The sequence below is a fragment of the Pelophylax lessonae genome, assembly GCF_965119305.1.
Source record: "Pelophylax lessonae genome assembly, chromosome: 5".
NCBI lineage: Eukaryota > Metazoa > Chordata > Amphibia > Anura > Ranidae > Pelophylax > Pelophylax lessonae.
Window position 1 is genome coordinate 90,748,961 of NC_138772.1, and position 17,970 is coordinate 90,766,930.

Here is a 17,970-nt window from a genome sequence, read left to right on the forward strand (position 1 = left end):
AAGGGTCAGACCACTGAAAACGGATATCCCTCTTATGGATGCTGGAAGGCTGAATCACACTCTAATGATTCTAATCTTTCAGTTATTTTGTAGCTTTGAACTGTCCCTCCACAGTGTCAATGCTCATTGTGTATAATGCTGAATGATTACTACAACAGGAAGAACAGGATTCAGGGAACAGATTTTAGAATATTCTTTTGAGAACAAATTTCTCTTGAACCATATTTAAAAAAAAAGGCAAGCATACACTATCCTATATAATAACCATTTCTTGCACTCACCCAAAAACAAAAAATATAATAATAAAAAATACACTATCCTATAAGCATTAACGCTTATGCCTATTTTTAATATCAGCAATTGTTAAGGGAATCATGAGAATGTTAAATGCATTTTTATTTATTTTTTTTTTTTAAGATATTCTAAATATTTGTGCACAGTAAAAACTAATTTAAAGGGTTTCTAAAGGTTTGATTTTTTTTTTTTTCTTATAAACACATACTCACCTGCCCTATGCAAAGGTTTTGCACAGAGCAGCCCCGATCCTCCTCTTCTCAGGTCCCCCGCCCGGCACTTCTAGCCTCTCCCCTTTGCCGGGTGCCCCCAGAGCAAGCGGTTTGCTCTGGGGGCACTCGTGAGTGTTAACTCCTGAGCCGCCTGTGTGTCTATGGGACACACAGAGCATGGCTCTGTCCTGCCCCGCCGCTCCCTCCTCACTGGTTGCGAGTGACAGCAGCTGGAGAAGTGTCTCAGCTAATGAGGGGCGAGAGACTCGGGAGAGAAGCTGCTCTCAGGTACATTGTTGGATCGGGATGGAGCTCAGGTAAGTATTGAGGGGGCTGTGGGGGGAGCTGCACAATGACGGTTTTTTATCTTCATGCATGCATGAAGATAAAAAAAATGTATGCATGAAGATAAGAAATACCTTCACCCTTTACAAACAATTTAAGAGCTTGTAGTGAGTACTTAAAGTTGTGGAAGACCTAAACATTTGTTTTTTGAGAATTTCCTAAGAATACAATTGGTAGGTGAAACCACCTGGAAAATGCTGCATGCCAGATATTTTACTCAGCATCAGAAAGGGGTTCAGCGATGCGGGCAGCAGCAGGAGAGGGAAGTACAGTGCCAATACATACATTTTAGTGGAAGCAAAAGTCACTTTAAAAGTGAACCTGCCAGCTATTCTAAACCTAAACTTATTGTAAAGATTAAATTTTTCTTTTTCTACAATAAACATGTCATACTTACCTGCTCGTACGTTCACATGTAGGCGTAGCGGATCATGGGCAGAATCGCCTCAATTCTGCCCGCGATCCGGAATCATTGCAAATCGCGGGATGCCTGTGCAAATCAAGGGCATCGCACAGGCATCCCGAGATTTGCAATGACTCCAGATCGCGGGCAGAATCGCGGTGATTCTGCCCGTGATCCACTACGCCCACATATGAACGTAGCCTGATCCTTCTCTTCTGGGGTCCTCCTCTTCTCTGAGTGCCCCCATATCAATTTGCTTGCTATGGGGGGCTGAGGGAGCTGACAGCGAAAAGTTTTTCACCTTAATGGAGAGAATGCATTAAGGTAAGAAAAACCTTTTACCTATACAACTCCCTTAAAATAAAAGCACAGGGAGCTTACTTTAGGAATTTATATATAGTTAGGGTTCTCTTCCATTTTACCTTTATTAGCAAGTGTGCAACCCCCAAAGCTGGTTTTAGCTTTTTTTACTAAGAATTTAGCTTATCTCACTAAGCCCACACTTTTCATATGCTCCATCCAATAAGAAGGCCTTAGTGAAGTTACAAATGGTAAGGGCTTAGTCAGAAGTCAGGGAGATCAAGGACTTGGGTAAGAACGTGAAACCAGTTTCAGAACAGAGGAGTGATGCCCGCTCTTGCCCACAGGGTGTTTACTTTTTAAAGTTGCTCGACAGGTTTACTTTAAGTTGAGTCATATGACGTGCAGCAAGATGGAAGTTGAACCACTTTATTTTATGAACAGGGGACATTAAACTGGAGCAAAAATAAAATGTAGCAAATCTGAGAAATAAACATGTGATTAGAAAACTTGATTTATATGTACCCCAAATAATGCGCTAAAATAGCTTCACATTGCTCCTTGTTTTTCTGTTTTGGTTGTAAATTTTTTAAGTGGCAGAATCAATTTTGTCCTTACCATCCTGATACCCACTTCAATAGACACAGCCAGCCACGATACCGCAAAGGAAGAAAAGGACTGATAATGCAGTGGAGACACTGTCAGTGTATAAGAGACACAGGACTGCACAAACTAGCAGTATTTAGTAAATGGCACACTCAGTATGGTTTTACCAATTATTGGATAAAAGACGAATTCTCACCTGTAATACGTATATCTGAAAGCTGATACCCAGGTCAATAACAGTGTCTTGATTCTTGATAAAGTTGTTGAACTTGTTGTTGAGATCAGCGCTGACGCTCATATCTGTGTACATTCGATGCAGTTTGCTGGTAAACTCGTAGCCACAGGCTTGCTGTAACACAGTGATGCATGTTTAATTACAAGACCTGAGCGGGTAAAGTCTGCATCTCATGCCAACTACAGTAAAACCTTGGTTTGAGAGTAACTTGGTTTGAGAGCGCTTTGCAAGACAAGCAAATTTTTTAAATAAATTTTGACTTGATATACAAGCGATGTCTTGATATACAAGTAGCGTCATGTATAAAAAAAGAAGAGAGGAGCCTCTAAAGTGTAGCAATATGGTTACATTTAATGAAGGTTCAATATTTAGCAACTCACATGGTTGATGATTAAAACAGGCACATCTAAGTATGCAGGCATCTGGGGTAAAGCTGTCCACATAGATCATCTTCTGCACAGCCATCTTCATCATCCCTTCCCCGCTGCACTCCACGATTGATTCCAAGCCTCACTTTCAGATCACTCTACTGCAGGCTATTCTTCCCGTTCACGATTGCAGACTGACAGTGGTGAGAGTCGGTGGATCAGAAGATGGTCTATGTGGACAGCTTTACCCCGCATGCCTGCATACTTAGATGTGCCTGCCCTGTTTTAATCATCAACCATGTGAGTTGCTAAATGTTGAACCTTCATTAAATGTAACCATATTGCTACACTTAGAGGCGCCTCTCATCTCGCTTATATTCTGTAGCTCTGCTAGATTTTGCTTCTAATCCCCTTGGGAAGGCTGCATATTGTGGATGGACATTTTATGGTTACACAACCTATCACATTGCTATAATCTTTGTATATAGACTATAAACTGAAGAACTTGTGGAACGAATCATCTGAGTTTCCATTATTTCTTATGGGGAAATTCTCTTTGATATAAGAGTGCTTTGTATTACAAGCATGTTTCCAGAACGAATTATGCTCGCAATCCAAGGTTTTACTGTATATTGAGGCCCTGTTGTCTGACCGTTCATTAAAAAACAATATCTTCCCATAAGAATATTTGTGCCTTTAACCTTTTTTTAAATGGTATTTATCTGTAAAAGCCCCCTTTGTAAAAGACATCTAAAGACCTGGAGAAAGCTGCTGGCTGCCAACCTTTTGGATGTGATGTCAGCAGCTCCAGAGCACAGCACACACAGAGTCTATAGCAGGGGTCCTCAAACTTTGGACCTCCAGCTGTTGCCAAACTACACATCCCATGAGGCATTGTAAAACTCGGAGATTCACAGACATGGACTAGGCATGATGGGAATTGTAGTTCCTGAACAACTGGAGAGCCATAGTTTGAAGCCCCCTGGTCTATGGCATTCCCCTTCTTTCGGCCCCCAACACTAGATAAAAAGTTATGTAAGGAGTCAAAGAGAAGGGTGAAGGAGCTAGGCCAGCACAGAGAGTAATTAGATACGCCCAGGAAAGGGCTAAGACGTACAAGGTAGGAAGGGGGTGTGCTATGGAATGGACTACCATGGAGAACTCACATATTTCAGCAAGTTCAAAAGCATATTGCAAGTGAGAATAAAATGGAAAGAAAAAACACTGCAAGTAAGCAATAAAAAAATTTCTGTGCATTTACATGCAATTTTTAAAGTTGGTGACAGGGTTTTAATGCAAGGAACCGCTTCTCAGCAGATGTTTTTATATGCAGTTTCTAAGAAACAAAGACTGACTTCCATAATCAGATGCACTGATGCTAACTACAGTCTATTATACTGTTTTCTCTGTAATAAGGAGTATGATCAATGTACAGCCTTACATTCACATATAAGTTTTCCTGAAGATGTACAAGCATGTTAAATGAAGATGAAAAGGCTTTTGATCTATTTGATCTCAGAGTTTATATCTTTATTGATGGCTGCGGCACAAGGAGGTCTCACTGATGAATTCTCAGTTTAGTTTACAATACATTATGGAGAATACAGAGTGAAATTTCAGACTCATAATGGACATACTAAGAAGTAAGAAAGAAGATCTTGTTGCTAGAAGCTGAAAATGTTTAGTGGCCAGAGTGCAATTTAATACCCATCCAAACATCTATCATTTAAAAATACCCACAGACATGACAGTCCCATGACATAGCTGTTTTTGGCCAGTTCAGGAGACAATCCAATGTCTGTGAATGCCTGTGGATGGTACTGTATATGGTAGCAGTCAGCTGCTGTGATGGGAAACAGTGAATTGGATAAACTAGAAAACCTTATTGATAACGATTGTTCCTTCCAACATATTCTAGCCTCTCCATTTACAAAAAAAACGCATGGTCAGTTATGCATTTAAGGTCATGCTGCAGTGTACTGCACACAGCTTGCCCTGTTAAGCCCATCAGCAGCTTTAGGCTTTACTGTCATTAAAGTTAATGAGCTGACATATATTCAATTTATAGTATTTTTTGTGTGTCCAGATGTCCTGAGCATGCAGCAGGGGCCATTTACAGCATGACAACCAGACACATGCCTTAAAAACCCCAAATATCTTATGGACAGAACTATATTCTATCAGAAAAACACCAACCCCTTTAAGATTAACTGCACTGTACTTTTGTGGTCTGACATGCGATTCTGAATGGCGCGCTGCGATAAAAGGCTTGCCCTTTCAAGCCATAGGCTTGAATAATTAACTGGCGGATCCAATGAAAAAAAAAAGTCAACTTGGATGCCTCCTGCCCCTCCTGGGCTCTGCTGGCAGCACAAACCCGTATTCCTGACTTGCCCCAACAATCCAAGTAACTCCTGACCCCTTGAACTACCTCCATAGTATGCAGTGATCTTACTCTTGCCAAGAAAGGCAAGACACTGTCCTGATTCAAGTGAAAACTAGAAACCACTCTAAGCAAAAAAGATGGATGAGGACGCAACATCACCTTATGATGATGCAAGACCAAGAACAGCTTCATGTGTGAAAGAGCTGTCAGCGCCGACACTCCACTTGCTGAAGTGATAGCAAGCAAAGAAGTCACCTTCTGAGTCAAAGAAAGAACTGTTTCCTAAATTGGTTAAAAAGGTGGCCCCTGCAAGGACAGTCAAGAACAAACTCAAGACCCAAGGACACAAGGGTGGCCTGACAGGAGGAACTGTCTGCATTAAACCCTGTATGAAGTATGAATCAAGGAGTCAAAAACAACGGCCTCTAGAAAAAAAATGATAGGGACGAATCCGACTCTTAATGGTACCTAAGGCCAATCTCACTTCCCTTCCCGACTGAAGAAAGGAAAAAACTCCCACTCGCATATCTGCGGGTGCCACTTCCTGGCTTCACCCCAGGCAAAAATATTTCCAAGTCCTCTAACTGAAACTCCCTGAAGCAGAATTTCAGGCACTCAACAGAGCGGAGATAACAGGACCCAAGACCATTAGGTCCAGCTGGACTGGAAGTGTCCAAGGCTACGTCAAAGTGCCAAGTCCTCCTGGGTTAACTCAGGCTAACACTATTATCAGTGTTACCACCTCCCGGATTTTCCACAAAAGATCGAAACAGAAGGAAGGTGTCAATTAGGAAGAACTGGTTCCTAAGGTGTTACCAGTGCATTCATGCAAGTTGGTGCCTATGCAAAACGTGCCCATACAAACACGCACCCATGCAGGCATGTGTTAATGCAAACATGTTTACTATCCTGCACCAGCTCAACTGCGCTTGGCCCCACCTGATTTTGTAGGATACGCCAAGCACATAGGCTCCAATGCAGCCTTAATGCTACTTAAAAACAGCCTAAAAATAAGTTCCTGCAGACCAAATGCACGCTATTCTGGAGACACAACTCCTTAAAGTGCACTGATACCCGTACAAGAGTGTAATCGACAGACAGTTGTACAAGCCCCCCCAGATTAAGCAGTAAGTATACAAGTATACCTTTATGCAGTATATAACCATGCCTTGACTGGTCACCTAGCTCTCCCATAGAAATGACCCACATTTCATTATGTATTCATGGGCTTAAGTTATGTCTCAAGAGGCCTGGCTGATCCTTCAGCCCACAAGGGCCACCAAAAATTGCTGCCCTATCTACTTCTTGTTTATACAGGAGTAGGCCATACTGAGTGAACCTGTGCCCTCTAATGGCTGGGGGAGACACTGCAGTCCAATACTCCTGAGAAGTACATAGGGTATGAACAGTATACTGCCCCCAGTGGCCACTGGGAGAACGACTAGATCGACAGATTCACCCTTCCTGCTGCAGGACCCTGAGCTAACAGGAGTCCAATCTTCACCCATCAAGGTGGGCTCAGTCATAAATGACCTTCAGGGACTGGGTACCCTTTAATCTGGGGTCTACTCCCCTGGACCTGTATAGCACCCTGCACGAAAACACCTTGGTCAGAACAAACACTGCACAGGGTTCCATTAAGCAGGGTCCAACACCATAAGGCTGCATTACAGGCAAACCCCGAGGAATCTTCTCTCCGATCCAATGAGGCTCGTACCATCCATTTTGGCTGACCGCTTTTTCAAATGCATCCGACTGAAGTTCCTGATTCTTAACAGAACCCTCCAGACCTCTTAGTATGCGCCAAGAGCACATGTATCATATCAGTGACCACCACCTTACAGACACTGGCAAAAAAAAAAAAAAAAACTGAGGTACTTCCTGTGTAGGAGGGGCTATATAGGGGAGCACGTCCTGTTTGATTGATCTGTCAGTGTACAAATATAGGTGGAGCATAACCCACATAATAAATTATTATGGCTTCTCTGTGTCCCATGATGTACAATAAGGAAATTAATATCTCCTAAACCTTCACCGTTTAGAAGATATTCACCCTGCATGCAGCCGTCAGCGGCGTACGCGCTCTGAAGGTCTGTCATAACGTGTCGGGAACTTCAGGGCTTCTTGCCGAAACCAAGGGCTCCTGCACACATGTGCGGGAGTGACATCATCACGACTCCGGCCACTCACACCTGGAAGAAATGCCGGGGGGAACACATCAGCCCCCTCAGTGGTGACCGGGCCCATTGCGGGGGGGGGGGGGGGCTTCTTTCTAAGGCAAGTATTTGCATACTAGCACATTATGCCATTGTCTTACAGAGTTTTCTTGGGTATACAACCGCTTAAGGTTGCCAAAAAAAAAAAAACGCATTCTTACCCATATATTTACATCTGGCTTGGAGAGGGTTCCCTCAGAAGTCCCAATGATGGCTGTCTTACTTCCTGTTGCTCAGCTGCAATAAAGCACTAGATCTTGTTGTGGCAGGGGATCTAACTATCTGCAACTGCATAATCAGTCAACCAGAGCCTAAAAAAGAGATCTAGTCCTTTGCCATGGCTAGCAGTGGAAACGGAGGAGAAACTAAGAATAGAAATTTAGGGCACCTCATTCCTGGACAGAGGTAAGCACTGTGGGGGAGTCATGGGATCATTTTATGATGGCACCCTCAAGGAGCCTACCAACTTAAAATTTACTTTAGACTTTAGGTCAGTTTTAAAGGTTTTCAGCAGGAAGGAGGTGACTTTTTTTGAGGACTGAAGGAAAACCAATGCAGGGAAAAGAGTTGTAAATCAAATGCAATGCTGAGTCTCCAGCCAAGAATCAGTCAATGATCCAGTCATTTGATGTCTAATTCACTGTCAACAGCATGCAGTCTACCACTCAGATCAGAAGGAAAGCAATTGTAAATACAATAACATGAAATTACCTTTAATTTATTGATCATTGTTTCTTCAGAGTCCATCGACATTGATAAGCCATGAATTAATCGTTTTGCCAGCATTCTAGCGTAGAACTGAAAAAGAAATATAAAGCACTTTCTTAATTAGAATTGAATATTGAGAAAGTAATATTCTCTCCAGAGCTGCAAGTGATATACGAGGCTGCTTTCAATCTAAACACAAGCAGTAATAATAATATGAATACTCCTATTAAGAAATAAAATGTACAAACAAATTAGAACATGGATGACAGAACAATGACATACTATAGAGATTATGTACTTGCGGTTCTGTGCAATGACAGAGAGGTGCAATTGCTCAACAATGACTTAATAACTAAAATTGACGGTTCCTCTGGGGTTATAAACATAATATATAATATAAACATATGATCAATGCCCACGCTGGTAAAACATCTATCTTGGAGAAGCTGGCAATCAGGACTAGAGGGAAGTTGGAAATCCATGCCATCTCCACTGTATTCACTGTGTAGTCAATGTACATTTTTTTTATTTTTTATTACTAGACATCAGGAAGGTACAAAATATACAGGTTCCTTTACATAGCCATGTCCATATAACCAGAATACATAAAATATTTTTGCAACTGGAGATGTGTACTTAATATAAATTACATGAGCAGACAACAGCAAAACCCATAAAATGAACCGATTACAAGTCAATGTACAATTATCTATTACACTATATGGACAAAAGTATGTGGATACCCCTCCGATTCAGGCAATTCCAGTAAAGGGTACTGTTAATGATATAGCATAAAAAGACATTTAGACAATTATGCCCCACCCAACCTACCTGGCAACATTTTTTAAGAAAGCCCTTCTTTGATGAAGAATGACTGTGTCCCTGTGTACAAATGCTATAAAGACATGCTTTGATGAGTTTGTTGTGCAGTGTGGATTGCACAGAACTCTGACCTCAACCCCAATTAGCCCCTTTGGGATGAACTGATTACAAGCTTGGTCTTATACAACATCTGTACCTGACCTCAAAAAAGATTTTTGGCTGAATGGGCACAACTTCCCACAGGACACATTTCAAACTCTTTAGGAAAGCCCAGCAGAACAGTGAAGGTTGTTATAGCTCAATGGCACTTAAAATACTCCTTCAGTCTACTTATTAACCTCCCTGGCGGTATGATTATGTCAGGAATTCTGTACCAAAAGCGGTACAATTTTTTTCATGGAAATTTGGCGTTATGTATTATAGGCCTACAATTCTTAGTAATTACTGACTTAAACCTGACCAAAACAAGAGTCTAGTAGACATCCCAGATGTGATAAATTTGAAAGACAAACACATGAATTATAATCTAATCAATAATATAATTTTATTATATAATATATATAATAAAATTATATTATTGATTAGATTATAATTCATGCGTTATATAACGCATGAATTATAATTGAATCAATAATATAATATATATATACCTATATACACACGTGTGTATATAATATAAAATGTGTTATGTGTTTGTGTTTTGTGCAACGTTTTGAATTTCCCTCCCTAGTTCCGCTCCCATGCAGCATTGCTGCTGCAGGAACGGAACTAGGAAGTCATCACACCGACAGACGAGCGGCGGGACTCTCGGCTGGCGGTCGCAGCAATGAGAGATCATCGCTGGATCGCCAGGAGAAGGTAAGCGAAACCGCTGCGCTCTCTGCACATCTACCCCGAGCGTGACTCAGGGATACTGATCCTGGACTAAAAAATCCACCCCGAGTCACGCTCGGGATTACCGCCAGGGAGGTTAAGGAAGGGCCTTTACTTTGAGGAACACAAGACTGAGCATAGCACAGAGGCACAGCTTTCCAATTGCAAAACATACAAAAAAAGCGCAGACCCTACACGGCACAAAAATAATAGACTGTCTTGGCAGATGAACAAAAGGGATTGGTTGGGTGATGTGAAAGGAGCATGCTAGAAGATTGTTTAATATCTATACATTTACAGGCTACTAGTTAAGATGGAACCCTCTGATACTACTGCTGTGCAGCACTAAAGGACTGCCCAGCAGTGCAGAGAAGGCGAATAGTCACTACGTGTCCTCTGGTGGTGGAAAAATATAAAACTGGTACATAAAAAACAGACAGCAAATGTGTTTGTGAAACATATTGAAATCTGACATACACACTTGCATTGAAGTATGGAAAATAAAGGGAGCATCAGAGCAATTTGTTTGGGTGAGACAGCTATACCATGCCATACTGCTCAGTGTTTCTCAAACCATTCTTACCCGACAGATACCAATGAGCTTTAAAAATTTCATATGGGAATGTAAAGAGTGAACATGCCAATCTAATTGGCAGCTATAGACTAATACAAAGAGTTATTTTATGAAACCTGTTAATAAAAGAGAAGACCAAAAAAGCTTTGGCCATATTTCTCTTTTAATAACTCACCTTTGAGTCATCTGGGTCACAGAAGTGCACTTGTTTCTGCACTCCTGTAACCCCGATTCAGCCAACAGAGAGTTAAAGCCCACTGCCAGCAGACATCGCAGAGCCAGTCCAGGCTCTGCAGGGATCTTGACAATTACATTGGGATCCGCCTAGATGTCTGACCGGTAGCTGGCTCAGCCTCTCAGTGTGCTGCCGACAGCCTGAGCCAGCCAATCCCACCCCCTAAACAGCGGGGCATTGCAGTGAGCGCTGGAGGGGCAAAGCAGCGAGCCAGGGACTGGTAGTCACTGCTCTGTGCTCTGCTCTGTGCTCAATGAAGCAGGAAAATGAGAATTGAACGATTAGTGGTCACGTGATCGCTCGGATCTCAGGCATAAAAGCTGGTGGGGGGCCAGCTGCAGCATCACACCAATGCTGCAGCTACATAGAGGACATCAGGATCCACACAGGTGTCGGACTGCCAGCTGGCTCAGCCTCTTAGCTCTCCGGTGAGAACCTGAGCCAGCTGCTCTCACCCTTTCCACAGCTTGGCACTCCAGTGAGCACTGGAGGGGCAGAAGCAGAGAGCTGGTGACGGACAGTCCCTGCTCTCTTCTCACTGAAGTCTAAGTAATGAGTGATCAGTGGTCATGCGAGCGCACAGTCATTAGGCTTAGAGCCGGTGGGGAACAACGTAAGCATCACGCGGATTCTGCAGCCACATCGATGAGTATGTATGTTTTTTTTTTTGTTTCATATTCCACACTTCTCCTTTAAGCCAATGTCATTGTGTTGCCCAAATAAACATACCTTCTGGAAAACATCTTTATCATCGATGTACTTGAACACAGTAATAAAACTCGTTAACTTGTCCTCCACTTCGTTCTCCGTCATTCCCTTGGCTGATTTTTTTAGCATGTTGTCGCAGTACTTGGCAAGCTGTGTGGATTATGAAAAACATAAAGATGCATGTGAGCAGGTCTTGTGGGACAAAATTCTTACACCATTTCTGAAAGGATTGTGTAACAGCCAATTGTGAAAACTTAATACCAGTAGGTTAACCAGTCAAATTACACCTTCAAGAAGAGCGCACCTTAAACACCCTCTCTAAGGCTCTCCGCATCATGGCAGCCTCCTATCAGGGAGGAATGACTAGATCTTAAAAAGGTACACTCTAGTCAAAATGGGACATTAAAGCCCAACCCTAGCTAAAATGTTTTTCTTTAGTTTTGGATGGGAAAGAGAAGAGTTAAAAATGTCATGTTTTTATTTTTGTCTGGAATACCCTTGGGGAAATTTCCCTTCACTTTCTGTCCCAGTGACACCCGTAAAAAATAAAATAATGGGTGGAATGATTGTCTCCAGGACAGGAAAGCACAGAGAAAAAAAGCAAAAAAAAAAAACATCAGTTCTAATTCTTCTCCAATCTACTAAAAACATGTATTTGTCTGCATCACCACTGGAGAGATTTCCCAAAATTTCTTGACATGACATTAAATAATTGGAAATCTCCCCAATATGGAAAGAGAAAGCAATAAAAAAGAGACTCTCGCCTTCCCTGTTAGGCTTAAAATGCACACAGGGAACAGTCAACCTGCTCAGTGATTCAGTTCTTCATCTAAGCATTGCTGTATTTCTGCAGCACACCAGAGTCTTCTTTGTTGGCAATCTAGGAACCCCTCTTCTTCACTGTTATAAATACTGTTACTGGCTTAATTACTGTTGTAATACCAGCAGGATATTCCAAAACACACCCACTGTGTTGTGCTGCAATGCAGGTATATTGTGGAGGTGCGTTGGGATGCCATTTCAAATAAATGAATGTTACCACAATGCATAATAGTGTTTTCCAAAGTGAATAATCAAAGGTCCATCCACAATTCCAATAGTGGGCTATCTAATTTATGTGTTCCTTAGACCAGTGTTTCTCAACTCCGGTCCTCAGGCCAGATTTTAAGTATTACCTTGGGGAGATGCAGACTAGGAAACTGCAATCACTGAGCAGCAAATTATATCACCTGTGATGTATTTGTTTTCTTGCAAACCTGGCCTGTTAGTGTGCCCTGAGGACCGGAGTTGTGAAACACTGCCTTAAACTAAAGGTTTACAGTATTGGAAAACACTCAAACATATATCTAGAACAATTTATATGGGGTCTACATGGAGGTCATTTGCATACTAAGACCCGGTTCACACTACTCCGACTTGGGAGGCGACTTGTGCGACCTTAAGTCGCTTGTCATTACAAATGTAAATGAATGAGAGCCGTCTTACTATGCGCTACTGAAGTCGCTCCGACTTCAGAAAAGGTTCCTGTACTACTTCAAGGCGACCTCTATCCGACTTGTGCACATAGACTTCAATGGGAGTCGCCTCTAAGTCGGATCGTTATCTATTTTCAAGCGACTGTGATCAGACTTTCCAGGAAGAAGAAAAAGATTACCCAGGCATTCCCCACAGACAATGTCGCCTATCATTTAAGTCTCTTCAAAAGTCTCTTCACAGCCGGTTCACAATACCGCGACCAGAATGTCGCCCCATGAAGAAGCGACTTTTTAGCGCGACTTTGAAGAGACTTAAATGATAGGCGACTTTGTCTGTGGGGAATGCCTGGCTAAGCTTTTTCTTCTTCCTGGAAAGTCTGATCACAGTCGCTTGAAAATAGATAAGGATCCGACTTGGAGGCGACACCCATTGAAGTCTATGAGCACAAGTCGGACAGAGGTCGCCGTGAAGTAGTACAGGAACCTTTTCTGAAGTCGGAGCGACTTCAGTAGTGCATATTAAGACGGCTCTCATTCATTTACATTGCATTTGTAATGACAAGCGACTTGGGGCGACTTGAGGTCACACAAGTCGCGTCCCAAGTCGGAGTAGTGTGAACCGGGTCACAAAGTTACGCTAAAAAGTCGCTCCTTCATGGGGCGACTTTCTGGTCACGGTAGTGTGAACCGGCTCTTAGATGTACAAAACTATTTTTTGTCATAAATTGTGCCATACTTTGAAATAAAATATAACTTTTTTCAAGCTAGCTGACTAATTGTTGATAAGATATACCCAAAAAGTCCCACATTTCTTGTATATATTATCATTAAAATTTTTTAGGAAATTTGTAGCAAGTACAGAAATAAATACCGGATGATCTTGCCAGAAATGTAGTGTCCTCCTCACATCCTGTGAACTGAAATCACAAAGTTATCTTTCCCTCTCCTGTGACACCAGTTACTCCCCACAGTGGGGATCTTCCAGCACTGTGGAAGTTCTGAGCAGCGGCTGTGACTGTGAACGACTCGTGCCATTCACTTTTATGTTCTGTTCTTCTTGCCCATTCACAAAAGTCCATCTTTCTCTAAGCAGACAAGGGGATCCCGACATCCATCTACACCACCTCCACTCAACGCCTTGCACTCTTTTCAGAATCTACCAGGATTCTTGTAAACGGATGAGGGGAGAGTGCAAAAAGCGCAAGTCCTTCACAGTCACAACCCTTACACCCATGGCACTGGAACATCAACAATGTGGGGAGTATCCTGTATCACTGGAGGGAGGATTTCTGCAAGGATTTTTGTGCTATTAGAGGTAAATTATGTGATTGGTCCTGTGTGCCCAATATCATTTTTTTACTAGAGTTCAACTTTAAGATTTGGCAATAACTTTAGTGATCTATATCTTTGGTTTCTACTAAATACTACATAAGATATTTTCTTTATTTGCTTTTTATAGAGTGAACTTTAGTCAGAAAATGAAGCCCTGCTAGCTCACATCAGGTTGGCCCCTTTTGCGGATATAGCTATATGTAAAACATTCAAAATTAATTTCTATACTGTTTAAAATCCAGCAGTACACTGTCCCACACTGCCTTGCACATGCTCACTTGCTCTCCATTTTTAGGCACTGTGCAGAATTTGTAGAGGCCAATCTGCTGACAGCCTAAAGATTTACTGCTGTTCAGGGGCTCTTTGCTTCAGCAAAATGGCGGCCTCCGGCAAGAAGAAAGAGGAACAATGCTGGAGGCAATTCACAGCACACACTCATTTTGGTAGCATAATTATTAATGTGGAATGTAGGCTTCTTGCTTAAAAAAACAAATTTTTTATCAATGCATTATGGGTAAAGTTCAGCTTTAAAGTGTTACTAGACCCAGGAGCCTGCATTCACTATATCTGGTCTCCCACAGTACATAGAACATGGAAATGCAATTATTTTAGTAAATATAAACTGCTAAATACCTTTTCTCATCAGCAGTATATATAGCAGTCTTGTGACTTCTATCAGTGTCTGGTAAAGCTTGTAGGAGATGTTTTCATTCTGCACTGACTGTCCTAACAGGATCCAGGACCCCCTGACTCTCTGTCTGGACAGGGCCGATTGGCCCTGTACTGATCACATGCACTCACCCAAGAAAAAAAAAAAACCTTTCTAGAAATACACACTCTACTGAGCATGTGAAGCCTGACTCCAAAGGCTCTGTCTTATCTGGACCTGTTCTGGAGTCAGTGGAAGAAGAGGAGGATCTGTGCATACAGGATCAAGCAGCATTTTTACACAATGCAGAGGATTAACCCCTTAGGTTCCACAATGAGTACAACAAGCATGCTTAACTGCATATACAGACTGATTTTACTGTTGTGAGTTTGGTAACACTTTAAGCTAAATAATATCTCTTAGATGGAGTTTGGAAGCATGTACATGTTTAAACCTCTGAAATTCCAGTTACTGACAATGCTTGAAGAAATAAAGGTAAAGAAACACACTGACACAGAGTGACCTACCAGCTCGGGTGCTTTGCAGACAGATTTCGGTTCTCTGTAGTTGACAACACACGTAAGAGCCTGTATGAACAAAGCAAGACATTCCACTAACTCACCAGTACAATTATAGTTCTGACCTAACCTAACCAATGAAAAAAGCAAATGGGTCCAAAGGCTCTGCAGAACCAGGAGGTACAGTACATGAGAATTACCATTTGTTCTGGCTGAGCATGCAAGTTTATAAACTGAGCAGACAACCCAAGCATCAATCTGATCTTTTTAGGGGACCCTCAAGTTCAGGCACTGACATTTTTAAAGTGCTGCACATATTATTCAGCAAATAGAAAGCAATAAGAAGCTGTCAGAAACTGCCGACTTAGAACAGATAATCAGAAACTGCAGGAATGCTACTGGAGGTGATCAAAAGATGCTACAGGAGATTGTAAGAAATTGTGAACCTTATTAGGCTCCATGCACACTAGCATTTTTCATAAGCACAAACAAATCTAGAAAAAAAAAACTGGATGAAAAATGCTGATAATAGCATTTTTGTGCAAGCTCCTAGTAGCATTTTAGTATTATTTACTAAATAAATAAGTAAAAAAAAAAAAAAAAATACCTAAACAAAATGAGAAAAGGAATGGGCACAGTACAGAGATACGATAATGTAAAATAAATAAATTGAAGCCATTAAATTACTAGAAGCGAGTCTAAAAAAATAAAATTTTCCTTCATTGGTCTAGGAGCACTGAAAATAAACCCAAAAATGTCAATGTCATCTGCAGCGCCTTGAGGGCCGTATTAGAAGTACCAAAGGGCTGCAGGTTAGGCACCAAAGCTCTAGGCAAATAGCAGTAATTAGACAGGAACCTGGGCAATAAATCCTTCCATTTAGACTGGTTGGCCAGGGGTGTCTGTACAGGTAAAAAGGGAGTCCACCAACACACAATCACCTACAAACACCCATCTGTAATTGACCAGATAAGGCAAGGACCAGTTTCATCTTTTTAAAAAAAAATAAATAAATAAATAATAAAAGCACATCTTTTTGCAGGTAAATAATGTGCATTTATTTTTTTATTGGGAGCCCGGAAAGCATTGCAGTCATGATCAGCATATTGTGGGTGTTCAGCAGGGCTCTTGCAGGCTCTGTGTGTAAGTTGTTTGGCTGCACATCCTACATCAGGGCTCGACACACCCCAGGCGCCAGGTCTCCATGGCGACTAGAAATTGCGTCCTGGCGCCTGGACTTGCCAGCCCATTCACTGCCGGGGTTGCAGGTTGTAGCATTCTGAAAGTGTCCCTCTCCTTTGCAGCCCAGAGCGCCGATAGTCCCCCCCCTCCACACAGACGGTAGAGGAGACAGAGAGCTGGTCAGCTTCTCCTCTTCCCGCCCTCTCCTCCAGTGTTGTGATCCCAGGTGCACATGGAGCCACCAGGGCCGGTCTGATTGTGGCTTCAGCAGAGAGCACAGGCAGAAATACAGTAGCTACATATATCCTGGGAGGGGGTGAGAGTAAGATACCGATCCTTACAATCTGTCTCTCCTTGCAAACCTAATGCCCCTTATCTGTGCTACAGTTTTGTTTCTCCTACAGCACTGTTATCTGCAAGGGACTCTCTAGCAATTAACCCTCTCCTTGGATGCTAGGGGAGGACTGTGCTCATCTACTCTGCTTCATTTAAGTGCTGCTTACCTAAATGGTTAAATGATTAACTCTTTACAGCTTAACATCTGCAGGCTTTTGCTTCCGGTATGAATGGCATTTGTGCCTGCTTGTAATCTGGTTAACCATTCATAGCTACCTGGGATTACATGGGTAACGCTGCCTTCTGACATATGAAGAAAAGTGTAATTTCTGAATATAGATCAGTCTGGATTTTATTGTCCATCCTGCAGACTACATTTAAGACTGAGGATATTTTTTTTTTTTTTTTTGTGTGTGTGTCCATTTAAGTACACGTCTCTATTTGGAGTGAACAGTGCAGTTTGCTGAAGAGGCCAATGATTTTGCCCTGCCTTCTTATGATCTATCCAATCTCTGCTGTGCCTACTCCATCAACCCCCGTCTATACTCCACCCATTGATGCGAACACACAGACACATGCGCTTTCTGTGTGTATGTTAACCACTTGCCAACCGCTCACAGTACTACTACTGCGGCAGGTCGGCTCCCCTGGGTCCAGCGATGTAGACCTACGTCACTGGACTCCTAGTGATCTCGGCGGCACGTGCGCACCGCTGGAGGCTCTCTCCCGCTTTGTTTAGACACAGCGGGAGTCGGGCCAGAGGAGGAGAGGGCAATCGCTGCCTCTCTTCCCCGATCATCGGGGAAAGTGTGAGAAGATCCGTCTGCTTGTGTGAACAAAGCAGGAGGATCTTCTCTGTGACAGACAGGAGGAGATCACTGGATTCAGCATAGCTGAACCTGCGATCTCTGTGTGTGTCACAGAACCCCCCCCCCTCATCAGTATGCATGAGGCATACATTTAACCCCTTGATCACCAACAGTGTTAACCCCTTTCCTGCCAGTGTCATTATTACAATAACAGTGCATATTTTTTTAGCACTGCTAACTGTAGTAATATCACTGGTCCCCCCAAAAGTGTCAAAAATGTCAGTTAGGGGTCCCATCTGTCCGCCGCAATGTCCCAGTCCCGCAAAAAATTGCAGATCGCGGCCATCACTAGTGAAAAAAAAAATAAATAAAAATGACAAATCT

The 17,970-nt window shown here is 42.3% G+C and overlaps 1 protein-coding gene across 2 annotated transcripts in view; it reads right to left on the bottom strand.

Moving 5' to 3' along the window:
- Positions 1-17,970, bottom strand: part of CUL2 (cullin 2) — a 173,426-nt gene that overhangs the window by 41,176 nt on the left and 114,280 nt on the right. For both annotated transcript variants that reach the window (XM_082257514.1, XM_082257513.1), the window contains exons 12-15: positions 15,269-15,328; positions 11,307-11,435; positions 8,077-8,163; positions 2,357-2,509 (exon numbers count right to left, since the gene is read on the bottom strand). In XM_082257514.1, the coding sequence (XP_082113640.1) occupies positions 2,357-2,509; positions 8,077-8,163; positions 11,307-11,435; positions 15,269-15,328 (429 nt within the window). The remainder of the gene's footprint in view (positions 1-2,356; positions 2,510-8,076; positions 8,164-11,306; positions 11,436-15,268; positions 15,329-17,970) is intronic.